Source organism: Acanthaster planci, linkage group LG15 (assembly GCF_054643075.1).
Source record: "Acanthaster planci isolate LZ-2023a linkage group LG15, COTS_SCS, whole genome shotgun sequence".
Classification (NCBI taxonomy): Eukaryota; Metazoa; Echinodermata; class Asteroidea; order Valvatida; family Acanthasteridae; genus Acanthaster; species Acanthaster planci.
The window spans coordinates 11675857-11689389 of NC_141791.1; the positions used below are offsets into that span (position 1 = coordinate 11675857).

The following is a 13533-nucleotide window of genomic DNA, read 5'->3' on the forward strand; positions in this document are numbered from 1 at the left end:
ACAATTTACAACAGCCATACATCTTGGTTGAGCAGCAATGGTCCCATGCCCTATCTTCAAAACCACGCAGACTCTATCCTACGGATACCAGCTAACATGGGTGCGTCGCAATTTTCGGGGAATTCCAGTTGTTTAAAAAAAAACGTTACCAAGGGCATTTTTGAATTCAAAGGTATCGTGTGCGTTTACGCCCACTTTGCCTGAATATTTGAATTTAAGCATCCAATTCATCAGAACACGAATAATTAGAAATAATGTTCGGTAAGTTTAGTTTTATGGGGTTTTGGTAAATTTACCCACACGTCTCCACCCACATAAGACCTACATGTAAATTGATGTCGACAGGCAACTCCACCGTTTGCAAATTCGACTGTTAACTTCGGACAACTCGACCGTTTGTCGAGTCGTCCGTTAGAGACGACTCAACTAAGAGTGGCTTTAAAAAAAATAGCGTGGCCTTTTTTCTTTATACGGGGGACCTAGACGTAGCTCAGCTCCTCCCCGGCCCAGCATCTGCCCAACTCCAGTTTTGGTTTATCTCATCCTATCATAAAATAACATGGTGTTCTGCTACTTAGGCTGTATTTTATGCCCCCACTTTTTTTTCTATTTACATTGATGTCTTTGATACAGCTTCAAATATTCTGTGTTTATTGTTTTTGCTGATGAGTAACATATTCTGTAGTCATAGTGATGTACGAGTACTTTGTGACACAGTCATGAGGTTAGAAATGAATTTGATTGAATTGAAGGGAATACATGTATGTTGTTTAGCAATGGACCTGCCTACAGCTAGTACTTGAATCTATAGATGACAAAAACTGACACATTTAACTTAGAATAAACACATCAGTCATATTTCTACAGTTATTTCAAGAAACATAGGTAAATATCTCAAAGTTAAAATTAATCTTTTCTCACAATATTGTATTAACTTTGTATCATACCCTTGTTACCTTACATTATAAACAGGATTCTTGCATGGGGTAACAGTAGTAGTGGTCATCTGAATTGAATGCTCAAATTACAGAAAAAAGGTCTGCGTATTATTAACAATTACTCTTATTTTTCTTATTATCGTCAACCTAGTAATTCTCTCTTTTACAGGTCTGAACTGAAGTTTTAAAACTTTATGATAGCTATTATCAGCTGGGCTTCCTCATGCACAAACTCAACCATAACAAATTGCCTAAATCAACTGTTTACAAAACATGATGAAATCCACAATTATTTTACAAGACGTCATGAATTTGACAGGTCTCATGCCCCGATTGCATTTTCTAAAGCTACTGTAGAAGATGAGGGGCCAAAGATGTGTGGAGCTCAATCGATAATTCATTGAAAAAAGTTGCCAGTTCCTCTATGGTTAAGGCTAAATATAAATATAAATTATTGAATAACTATTTATCAAACAGTTAAGTCATATATCACAGGTTACAGCCTACATATTATTGTTTGCATTATCTCATTTTATGTCAATATATATTTTGCAGTTCATTGGTAATGATTGTGATTTCTGTAGTGTTGTCATAAGTGTCCATGGAGCCTCCACTCAACAAGCAGTGGTTCTTGGGGGTCTCCATCCATCAACAAAATAGGCCTATATACCATTGTTATTTCTCTACATTATCTTGAATTAAAATGATGTTAAAGCCTACCATAGTATGAAGCCAGTACTTGACATCACACGTCTTGACAACAGACGACTTGGCTACAGCTAAGCGGACTTGACTTAACGAACGGACGACATGTCTCGACGGACGACTTGTCTCACCGCGTTGAGACAAGTCGTCTGTTAACGGTCGACGTGTCTCTTTCGTTCTGATGCACAGACGGTCGAGTTGTCTCAACGGTCGAATTGGCCCAAGTCGACTTGCCATGGGCAAACGGTCGAGTTGTCCAGACCCCCGTTCATGTTAGGACTCTGGCATAAATTGAATTGACAAATCAGCGATTACTGGATGGATCGGAGAACTCTGTTCAAGAAACTTGGGCAAGATTTATATCATGTACATGTACAATTACATAAAATTGCATTGAATATTACTCGGTGCTTCAGCTAGAGCTATGCGGTGGGGCTCAGCTTAAACAGTTGAACTTGAAGAAATTTCAAATCAACTTCACTCGAACCTAAATCCAGAATTGGTATTAAAAACCTTTCTGTTAATTTTCTGATTGCCTGAAAAGTTAATCTATTAATTTGTATCCAGTTTCAATCAGGTTAATTTGTTATTATGTACGTGTAAGACCTGACGTTCGAACCTTTTTGAGCAAGGAAACAATTTTTAGTCACAGAGGATTATGGTAGTCATGCGTAGGCATGTCAGGAGTTTTGCAAACAAGGAAATAGGCCCAAGTGCTAAAAAGCAGGAAGTAGTGCAAATATTACTAGACCCAGGCGGAGATACTTGTAGTCCGGTAGACTGACTCTATAATCTGGGGCTATTTTATTTGAAATTTGAATAGTGACCATGGTGGTGTCGTACGCATGAGTTGAAATTCTTGAATACATGCACAGTACTTTCAACAAAACATGATCCCTGCCTGGGCTGTGTGCTGTTTTAGGTCGGTTTATCTTTAGTGGAGTGGAATAGTGAAACTAAATTGAATGTATGAGGGTGGTTCACAGGACAGCTGTTACAGTGTTCAATTCCAGAGGTCAAAGGTTCAAATCACGCTCCATGATGCAGTCAATGTATCTTTTAGCCTAACAAAAGAAATTTGGAAAAGGATGGCCATTATACATGTGTTACTGTCACATTGGACATGTACATTGTATGCTCCAGTGTAGAAAAAGTTCATGGTCAAAGGCCAATTACGGGTATGCACATTGTGTCGTACTCTTAGCTGTGCTGGTGGGTGCGGGTTGACTCTTTGACACACTTTTCTTATTTGCAAGTCCACATTGGTGCTCGCTAATCATGTGATTACTTGTGTATCTTTCATTCCTCCATGCTTGCATCCAAGTAAAATAAAATCAATCCTTTTCTCTTAATTAAGTCCAGAAATGCGTGGATATACATGTACATTTGCTCTACTTTTCTTGAAGGTGGAATCATGGTACTGTAGGCCTATGTACATGTAGGATACATGTACGTGAAATACTCGGCAGGATATGTTGATGATTTTTGCACAAGTGCATGCAGTTTGTATTGTGGAAGAGTGTATGGGATATGATCTGTATCAGTCAAATATGCTTCAGAAAGTTGGTCCAGTCTGCATTATTTCCTTCTGGTTGCTATGAGTGTTGCACATTTGTGTTCTTTTTTGAGGCGTATTTTATGGACTACCCCTTCTGCTCAGTTTTTGCACGCGCACTAACGTGTTTATAAGACTGATCAAAATTCATCCAGAATCAGCCATGTTAGCAAAGTCACAAAATGAGTCCTTTTTCAAAACAGTTGTCTCCCAGCAAGTTCACTTTGACAGTTCCTGTTGTCTGCAATCTGACCAGCGATTAAGAAGTTGTTCAAGTTGTTAGCTTTCCTTAAAAGGAAAAATATGCAAAGAATTTTTCTCAGACTCATTTTTTGTGCATTGTCATACTTTTCTTCAGTGCAGGGAAACTGCACGATATCCTTGTAGAGTTGTGTGTGCTGAATTTTGCCCTTTTTAGACATCAAAGGCTCCAAACTACACACTTAATCCCTTCGCTACGGAGGACTGCTACTACCCCACCGTTGTGTGAGCATTGGTGCATAACCCACATACAGTCTATTCACCATACAGCTACTGGTTCAATAGGGCCTGCTGCTGGACAAAGCCCTCCATTCAGGGTATACCACAGCCCAGCAGTCGCCGTCAAAATAATCCTGCCGTGAGGTTTCGAGTCAACTCGGACCCAAACCAACTCGGACCCATACCAACTCGGACCCATGCCAACTCGGACCCACGACCAACGAGTTGGTCGTGGGTCCGAGTTGACGTGGGTCCGAGTTGGTTGTGGGTCCGAGATGGTCGTGGGTCCGAGTTAGTACTGGGTCCGAGTTGGCGTGGGTCCGAGTTGGTCCTGGGTCCGAGTTGGCATGGGTCCGAGTTGGAATGGGTCCGAGTTGGTTTGGGTCCGAGTTGACCTGATCCCTGCCGTGAAGGGTTTTAAATTGTGAAAAAAAATTGGACACAAGGTTAAAACTCAAAAGTGTCATATCAAGGGTCAAAGAAAGTCGGCCAAGTTTCAGCTGTAACCATAACTATTTACAGGTTTGTTGTTAGTAGAATACGCAATTTTTAGTCAGTGCTTCTTCCATTTTTACAATGTACATGTAAACTGTACCATAGAACACAGTGATCATGAGTAATTAAATGCCTTCTGTTTTCCAGAATGTTGCAAGGATATACATGTAGTGTCATCAGTGTCCTTTCCAGCAAGCATCCGTAGACATGTTTTGGGGGGAGGTTTGTGCTGAGGATGAGGATGTGATCAGCCCATCAGCACGTCGAGAGAAAATTCATTGGAAGTATTGTGAAGTTCAAATCATATGTCGTTTTGAACTCCTAAGTTCCTTCAATTCTGAGAACAAGAACACAGGAACCAGAACAACAGGTGTGCTGGTAGTTTTCATTCAATTATGATTAGACTTTAAGCCTCTGGAGTCAAGGAGGGGGGGTAAAAACGGTTGAAATCTGTGCTGTGTGATTTTTGAAGCAAGTCCATTAGCTAAGAACAGTAATATTTTGTCAGTATCTACCAGTCTGAATTACCCGAGCATTGTACACAAGTACATGTACAGCCGTTTCTATTTTTTGGCTTCAGTATAAAACTTCTTCAAGGGGGATTATGTTTACATGAATATAGGGCTCAGTTTTCAATCTGAATTTAAGAATGGTGAACTATCCCTGAAATAACGTTTTTATACATGCTGTATGTATATACCCCGCACAACTGCAAGTGATTACCAGGTGTTTGCGTGCGACCAGTGTTGTCAGGGGGAGGGGGAGTCTTTTCTTCTTCCCCACACTCAGCTGTCCCTTATTCCACAGCTTTTAATCTCCCAAAGTTGGAAATCTTGATGATTGCCTCACTCGTCAAACCCCTATCCAGATTGTAAAATCTGGTACTGTTAAACATGAGTGGTTTTACACGTATATCAGCAACATGTTTCCAATTATTTTCTCATTTGCAGACAAACCGTGGTCTTGCCGAACTGTTTATTCAAAATCTCTATGGGCGGACTGCCTACATGTACATGTACATGTAAATGGACATGGTGAACCCTGCACAAACGCCGAACAGGAATCTGCAGAAGGAAATGATACTGATGACCATCTCTCTGAGAGCAAACACGAGAAGTCACATGTGTACATTTTCTTTTTAGTTGAAATCATATTCAAGTGGACGTCGCAACCTCTGACATGCAACCCATTATCACAGCACTGCTCAAGTGACATTCATTGCCTCTCTCCATTGGGCAGTTACGCTTGGATCGACAGCTGTCCAATCTTCTAATCAGGGACATTTTCCGTTTACAGGGTTTAGATTCTTTCTATGTATATGTGCATATTGTGGGATCTCACTTCTTAGAAAACAAAACAAAAAACCAAAACTAAAGCTTACATTTCACTTAACTTTTGATTGCAGGCACAAATGTGAAATTACTAATCAGATCACTGAAACCATTCAGAAGCATTGTGCTGAAAAGTCTATACCCTTGTTGTTTCACTCGTGTATGTGGTGCCCGTATTATTTTGAAAGGTTTGAAAAAAGATTGTCTAAGGAAAAATATGCTTCATTGTGATGACACTGACTGCTGGTCAGGACTTCGTTCTGACCAACTTAATGAACCAAAGCAACTGTTAGAAGGACTTGCAAAGGTCACGCCGAATTCCCTGTCCCCTGAGGAGATCAGGTCAACACTCACTAAACTCATAACTCAGTCTAAAATGAGTGATCATGGGGCTGGCAAGAGGACAAATCATCCACCCAGAGCTAGTCAAGTTCGCATTGATGGCTCAAATGTCAGCATTGTCGGGTCCCACAACGTGGTCACCTTGGTCGATGGCACGCCGGTGACCCCAGAAAAGCCCAACTTCACCGACCTTGGCATGGACAAGGAGGTCAACCGGCTGGCAACTTTCAAGCTGTGGCCACACAGTGCACCTGTGTCGGCCAATGCGCTCGCCCGTGCCGGGTTTTTCTTCACAGGCATTGAGGACCGAGTGCAGTGTTTTGCCTGTTTGGGACTCATAAAGGATTGGGAACATGGCGACACCGCAATGGGAGAACATAAGAAACACTTCCCTAGGTGCCCCTTTGTACGTGACCACAATTACAGGAATGTTCCTCTTGTGGAAAAATCCAAATCTGGAGCCAGTGGCAGCACCTCTGAAGAAAAACGGGCAGAAGAGAAGGCGGCAGGGCTCTTCAAAGCCTCTCGAAACGAGACCAAGAAATCATCACAAGGGGGGAAGAAAGGGGCTGGAAAACAAACCAAGGCCGGCGGCTTTGATGAGAGCCAGAAGACCTGTGAAGGGAATCCGACCCGGCAACCAACCATCGACTCTGCTGAGTCCGAGATGCGGCTGACCTTCCGGAGTGAGTACAAGCGCCTCCTGTCGTTTCAGACCTGGCCGCGGACGCACCCCATCGAGCCCCGGGACCTGGCCAAGGCTGGCTTCTACTTCCTTGAGAAGGACGACCTAGTGCAGTGCTTTGCCTGCTTTGGCAAAATCCGTGACTGGGAACCCCAGGACAACCCTGAGCGGGAGCACGCCCGGCACTTTCCCAGCTGCCCGTTTGTCATGGGGCTGGAGGTGAAAAATGAGCCCATCACGCCGCTCCAAGCCTCCAATGTAGTGAGCATGCTCTACCGGGAGCCATCCGGGTTTGCCGCCACTCTGGAACAGTTCTCCAAACAGCTGGAAGCAGCCCTCCCTCAGACCGCCAAAGTCGTGAGCCAGTGGGACCAGACGCCGATCCCAAACCGAGTCCTGGACAAGCCCAAGTACCCAGACTTTGTTGGAGAGAATGCCAGGTTGGCCACCTATGCTAAAGGATGGCCTGGAGTCCTTGGTATCACACCACAGCAGCTGGCACGAGCTGGCTTCTTCTTCACAGGTGAGAGAAGAATGATTGTTTTTATTATAAAATTTGAAATGTATCTTATTCTAAATACAATACGAAGTAGTACACTAGTCTTTGGAACAAGGCACATGTCTAGTCAAGCTGATGCCAAATTCATGTACTAGCCCATATTAGTGAACCACACATGACCGTGTTTCAGCCAACCATGATAAAGAACCAGGAAGTGGTGTGTTATAATGACTTGTGTTTTAGCACTATCAATCTTGTCAGTTTAGTGTTGTAATACTGACCTTTGCACTGGTAATGGTGACGTCGTTGTGGAAAACTCCAGTAGCTATTAGTAATTCTAGTACCTGTAGTAATAGTACTAGTAGCACTTGTAGTAGAGTAGCAAATAGTACTTGGTCTGCACAAGTATTGGTAGGTATTACTGTCAGTACTATACCGGTACTCGTACAAATGGAAAGCTTTGTAATTCTAGTACCAGTAGTAATAGTACTAGTAGCACTTGTAGTAGAGTAGCAAATAGTACTTGGTCTGCACAAGTATTGGTAGGTATTACTGTCAGTACTATACCGGTACTCGAACAAATGGAAAGCTTTGTAATTCTAGTACCAGTAGTAATAGTACTTGTAGCAGCTGTTGCAATACTGTAGAGCAGCAAATAGTACTGGGTCAGCACATGTAGTACTGTTAGTGTTATACTCGTATAAATGCCTGTAAGTGGCGGGTAACCGCTGTTGGTCATCAGAAATAAATAAATGAATGAATGCAAAGCTTTGGAATTCTAGTACCAGTAGTAACAGTACTAATAGCAGTTGTAGTAGAGTAGCAAATAGCACTCGGTCTGCACAAGTATTGGTAGGTAGTGCTGTTAGTGCTATAGAGTTGAACCTCATTAATAAGAGCACTGTTACTACAAGATTCTGCTTAAGACAAGGAAATTGTCAGGTCCCAATCCTTTCTTGTTCATTGCTTTCATTCCTAATAATACAAGGTTCCTGTTATAACAGGTAATTTGCAAAGTCCAAAGGACCTCTTATTAACGAGGTTCGACTGTATTCTTACAAGTACTAGTCTGAATACTAATGCTACGTGGAGTTAGTAATATTGATCGTGGTACGTTTACAAAATAACATGGAGTTTATGAAAAGGAATAAGTTTATAGCAGGTCTATGTTTAGTAATAGTTTTACAGTACTGATAAGAGCAATATCAATAACAATAGTAGTTGTGGTTATGGTACATTGGGATTGTAAAATGAGGCAATGTCCAGGGATCACTTGGTGTTGTACATGTAAGTTCCTCCACTGACCTGTCACCTTTCAGTCCCACTGTACATGCACTGTAACTTTGTTTGCCCTTTGTGGTAGGAGAAGGGGACAGCACCAAGTGTTTCTACTGCGGCGGGGGACTCAAACACTGGGAATCGACCGATGAGCCGTGGACCGAGCACGCCAAGTGGTTCCCGGTCTGTGATTGGTTGCTCCAGCAGAGAGGCCAGACGTTTGTCAGTTACGTGGTCCGTAATTTTCCCGTGGACAGGTCACAGCTGAATCAAGTTAAAAAGGTAAGTCCCAGAGAACCCAAATTTTCTTAAATGCCACGAAGTTGGATGAATGTTAGAAGGGCCTAATGCCATTCTCACATGGAGCTTTGAACTAGAAGTGTTGTATCTGTGTGCGTTAGCAGAAAATTTCTTGCTAGCTTTACATGCATAGGTGATTCACCGTATAGCAATGAATTTTAGGTTATGTTGCTGAGTGTCTCAGAATTCTGTGCTTACAAGCCTAAACCAACATTTCTAAGCCAGTTCTTCAAAGTTAGAGTGGCGATACTAAGTGCATAATTTCACTGTAGAGCCATGACCTTTAGTCTAGGACCCAATTTTCATGGCTGTGCAAACAAACACCTTAGTGAGGCTAAAAGAAAGTACATCTCTTCCATGGCAGGCTGCACCGTCAGGTGGATCCTCTGCACCAGCTGTGAATCCGGCAGCCAGCAAAGCACCATCATCGTCAACCTCCTCAAGGGATCCTCCCGGAGATGAGGCAGGAGTGCTATACAAGAAGATATCTGCTACAGAGACGTCACTTGGTAAGACACGTGCCCTGTCGTCAGATCTTTATCTGTCTTGGGGGCCTTCACAACAATTCTTAGGTGTGGAACGATAGGCAAATTGTAAGTTGTAACTGAGAAAATGGACGAAAAAGAAAGACAACCGTTGTGGCAGTGTGAGGCACGAGGAAAAAGTATTTCCATATTTTCATCCCATTGATAATACCTGCTTAAGTTGGATTGTTTCACAAAGGCTCACGGCATCATTTTTTTCATCGGAATGAACACAACCTCATATCTTGAGAGGAATGGGGCATAGGGCCCAGTCTCATGAAGCTGCTTAGCAGAAATGAGATGCTTATCAAATTTATGACAGAAATCTTTGCCCGGGGGGGAGGTACAGTAGTAGTATTAAACATTTGATTACCTCCAATAACATGTCAAGATAAGTTAGAAGTAAACCTCAGACTTTCAGTTTCTGGAATCACCTAAGATGTCGGAATTTGAATCATAGCACGTACTGCTCTGATATTTTCTTTCTATTGTTTAATGCCGATTCTACCTCAATTCACTGTCAATTCACTGCGTTATTCCCCCAGTGAATGGCACATCAGCAGTTGAGCTATTTTTCTGTGGCGCATTCAGTTTTATGACCTGGCGGATGACTTTCCAATCAGGTTCTCAGGTAAGAGTCTAACCGAGAGCCTTGCTTCACTGTCGAGCAGGGAGCACTCATCTTCAGAAATAGATATACGTGAGCCTGTCCAAGAGGCTGCATTTGAAGACTTCAGTCATCAGGTCACTGCACGGTCAAACCTGAGCTCATGGATCACCTCAAAGCTAGGCTGTCGCTAACAAGAGGCTGGTGCTTAAAAAAGCATCAGGACAATGCAGTGGGGATTCTCACCAAGACATGATGTGTCTGAATAATGCCTTGACCTCGACAGAGCTGCACTGTGAATGACCAGCACATCTTTCAGCACAGGGATATGTCTAGCACTGCATCAGTTGCAAAGCTAGATCATCGGGTCACTGCATGGTCAGACCTGAGCTTATTGATCTAGCAGAGACGGCAGCTGCAGAGCCAGAGCATCAGGTCACCGCATGGTCAAACTGGAGCCTATGGATCTACTAGAGGCTGCAGCTTCAAAGCTAGATCATCGGATCCCTGCATGGTCAGACCTGAGCTTATTGATCTAGCATAGACGGCAGCTGCAGAGCCAGAGCATCAGGTCACCGCATGGTCAAACTGCAGCCTATGGATCTACTAGAGGCTGCAGCTTCAAAGCTAGATCATCGGGTCCCTGCATGGTCAGACCTGAGCTTATTGATCTAGCATAGACGGCAGCTGCAGAGCCAGAGCATCAGGTCACCGCATGGTCAAACTGCAGCCTATGGATCTACTAGAGGCTGCAGCTTCAAAGCTAGATCATCGGATCCCTGCATGGTCAGACCTGAGCTTATTGATCTAGCAGAGACGGCAGCTGCAAAGTTAGAGCATCAGGTTACTCCATGGTCAGACCTGAGCTTATTGGTCTAGCAGAGACAGCAGCTGCAAAGTTAGAGATCCAGGTCCAATGCAGCTCTGAATCCCACCAAGGCAAAATGCATTGGTCCATCACAGAAAAGATGATTTGTGCAGGCAAATAGATGATGGTATGCCTCGATTGCATGCATCTCAGAGCCCCTGGAGAGTGAACAAGGACCATGTGTCAGAGCGCTGAGGGCGATCAAACCTTGGAACCCAATCCTTGGAACCCAAACCTATTACCGTAAGATTGCATACTGTAGTTCCTCCAAATCTCTTTTTATTGCCTTGGGATGAAAAGGAAAGGGCATGCTGTTTCTCTTTAACCTTTTTATAGGTATGTGTCTGAAGGTATGTGCAGGCGTGGCATACATAGTGTGGACCTCTGCACAAAAGAAGTCCACATAATGTAGGGTGTGGTGGCGTAGTGTGGACTCGCACACGTCCACACAATGTTCCCCCCCTCTAAAAACAGTTTCAGAGGCATTTTGGGGTCAAGGTTATCTGTGGCAAAATGAAAAGGAACAGTCCAGGGAATCACCATCAAAAATCTAGCTCGAAGGAGTTATCCTAGTTAGAGAAAAAGGAGCATTTTCCTCAAGTTTCCTTAACCACAGGAGAACAAAGGAAAGTCCACACTTTGTATGTAAAATGGGTATGTGTGGGTGAGTTTGTTTCTGCATTCAATCGGGGACCTTGAACAATAGAGGACAATAAGGTCCCCGATTGACGGAGGGTCCCCGTACAAACAAAAGAGGAACAATAAGGGGTCCCCAGTTGCAGGAAAATACACACTTGTGTGTGTAAAATAGTTTTGTCAGTGTGATAATTTGAGAAATACATGTATATTACACATGAATTTGAAATTTGGTTTGTAGATTGCTCCTGGTGATAAATCCTAAGAAGACTATTCCATTTTGGGCTGAAAGGTCAAAGGTCAATGCCAAGGCAGCTAAAAATAATAGAAATCTTGTCAAAGCCATACCTCGAGATTTTTTTTGAGTGTGAACTTCAAATTTGGGTTTGTTGCTTTGGGCAATCCTAAGAAGCCTGTTGCATTTTGGTCAGAAAGGTCATGGTCACAACGGCTAAAGCAGCAGAAAGCTGTTTAGCATGACAACTTGAGAAACACTTAGTGTGTGAACTTCAAAGTTGTTGGTAATCCCAACAAGCCTGTTGCTTTTCAGCCTGAACGGTCAGGGTAAAGGTCACAGTAACTCCAACAACGTATCTTTTTTGTGGTCAAAAACTAAAGTTGTTGAATTAGGCATGGGCTTGGCGGGCCGGGTCATCTGTGTTTGTCAACACATCATTCTGGTTATGAACACAAACGCGCCACCTTGTATTTACAGTAAATTTTATAGATTTGCTTTTTGCTATTAATGTAAAAATAGCGCAATGCGCGAAGTTAGAAGACCGCATTAGGCAGGGTCTAATGTGAACCATGCAATACACTTAATATCACACTGTTTGTTGCCATGGATCGACCAATCAGAATTGAGAAATCAAGTTTGCTTGAAGGTAAGATGTGTTTTACCTTTTTTCCCTCAGATGAAGCCATGAACAGCCGCTCGGCCAAGCACATCCTCGAGATGGGCTATGATGCCGACCTGGTCAGGGAAGTCATCGGTAACCAGCTCCGGACGGCGGGGAAAGAGTTCCAAAACGTCAACGACCTGCTGGAAGCCGTGTGGCAGGCCGAGGAGCAGAGAGAAGCCGGCACCTGGCAAAGAGAGGACGGGAAGGAACAGAAGGGTAGGGCCTCTACAGGGGTAGAGAAGTTCACAAAGGAGGTGCCCGAGAAACAGGTCAAGCATGTGGAGAGGAAGAGGGACGACCTGAGCCTGCTGTCGGAGAAGCTACAAAGCATGAGCGTCGGCAACCACATCTCTGGACAGGGCAGAACCACTGGAGCAGGTAAACATATGCCTTTTTTCATGTGGAGTGTAGGAAATGGTGTACGATAATTTGGAGCTGGTGTCGTCAGAGGTTTTTTTTTTTTTTACGAAGATGTACTGAAAAGACTGGAGTATTTGTTGACGAATAAATGAAATGAAATGAAAGATTCATTCCAGACCTTGTGCAAACATTTGCTTTGCACCAGGATCCCAAGTATCATTTTTGCCATTCTTTAAACATCTTTTTGTTAATTTTGTGATACACATGTACAGTAATATGGAAAATAAAACCATATCCTACCATTAAAATCTGATTCAGCATTTTCACTGGAGAACTGCTTGGATCCTTCAAAATTCTGTGCTATGCAGGAGGCAAGCAAAACATACATGTACATGTAAAATTTCAAAGAGGGCAGTATTTTTTGTTTAACCACTTACTGCCGGGGGACCCAGTCTCGGGTTTGTTTTCTTTATACAACCGGACAAAAGAGATGGGCCTTGTAACAAAAGACCCTACTCGGACCAAAAGACTGAGCTGCAGGGAATTTCCAACATTTTTTCAGTTGTCAATAGCGGAGGAAATCCGTCATTGTTTTGAAAGATTATACCACTGTTTGTGGCATTCAGCGCGAGCGGATTACTACCAGGGACAAAAGCACTCCAGTGATGAGCGATACCATACTGCTGCATGCTAATCTGGTCCGTATTGAAAAGCCGTTAGCAGCGCACTGTGCCGGTTTCTGGAACAAAAGAAAAATGCATAACACCGCACAATCTGGGCTATTTTTAACTTCAGCAGGCCTTGCTGAACGTCTAGTAAACATGGATGGATGGTTGTAAACATTTAGTAAATGAAGTTATGAATTTTTAAAGAAGCTTTAAAACAGAAAAAAGTGAAAACTCACCCGGCCCAGCAGAATCAACATGAATAAATGGGCCCGGCACAAAGTGGTCAATATTGGCTCGGTTCTACACTTGTCAATGCTGAGGAATCCCCTGAAACCTTCCGGTAGCTTTAGGAGGGCCACA

At 43.1% G+C, this 13533-nt stretch overlaps 1 protein-coding gene across 10 annotated transcripts in view; it reads left to right on the forward strand.

Annotated features, from left to right (window-relative positions):
• Positions 1 to 13533, forward strand: part of LOC110981472 (E3 ubiquitin-protein ligase XIAP-like) — a 40592-nt gene that overhangs the window by 26242 nt on the left and 817 nt on the right. For 7 of the 10 annotated variants that reach the window (XM_087146205.1, XM_087146203.1, XM_087146202.1 and 4 more), the window contains 5 exons: positions 4321 to 4543; positions 5124 to 7054; positions 8394 to 8590; positions 8973 to 9117; positions 12158 to 12523. In XM_087146205.1, coding sequence (XP_087002331.1) covers positions 5722 to 7054; positions 8394 to 8590; positions 8973 to 9117; positions 12158 to 12523 — 2041 coding nt within the window. In that variant the 5' untranslated portion in view covers positions 4321 to 4543; positions 5124 to 5721. The other 3 variants (XM_087146204.1, XM_087146207.1, XM_087146212.1) reach the window with 3 other exon arrangements.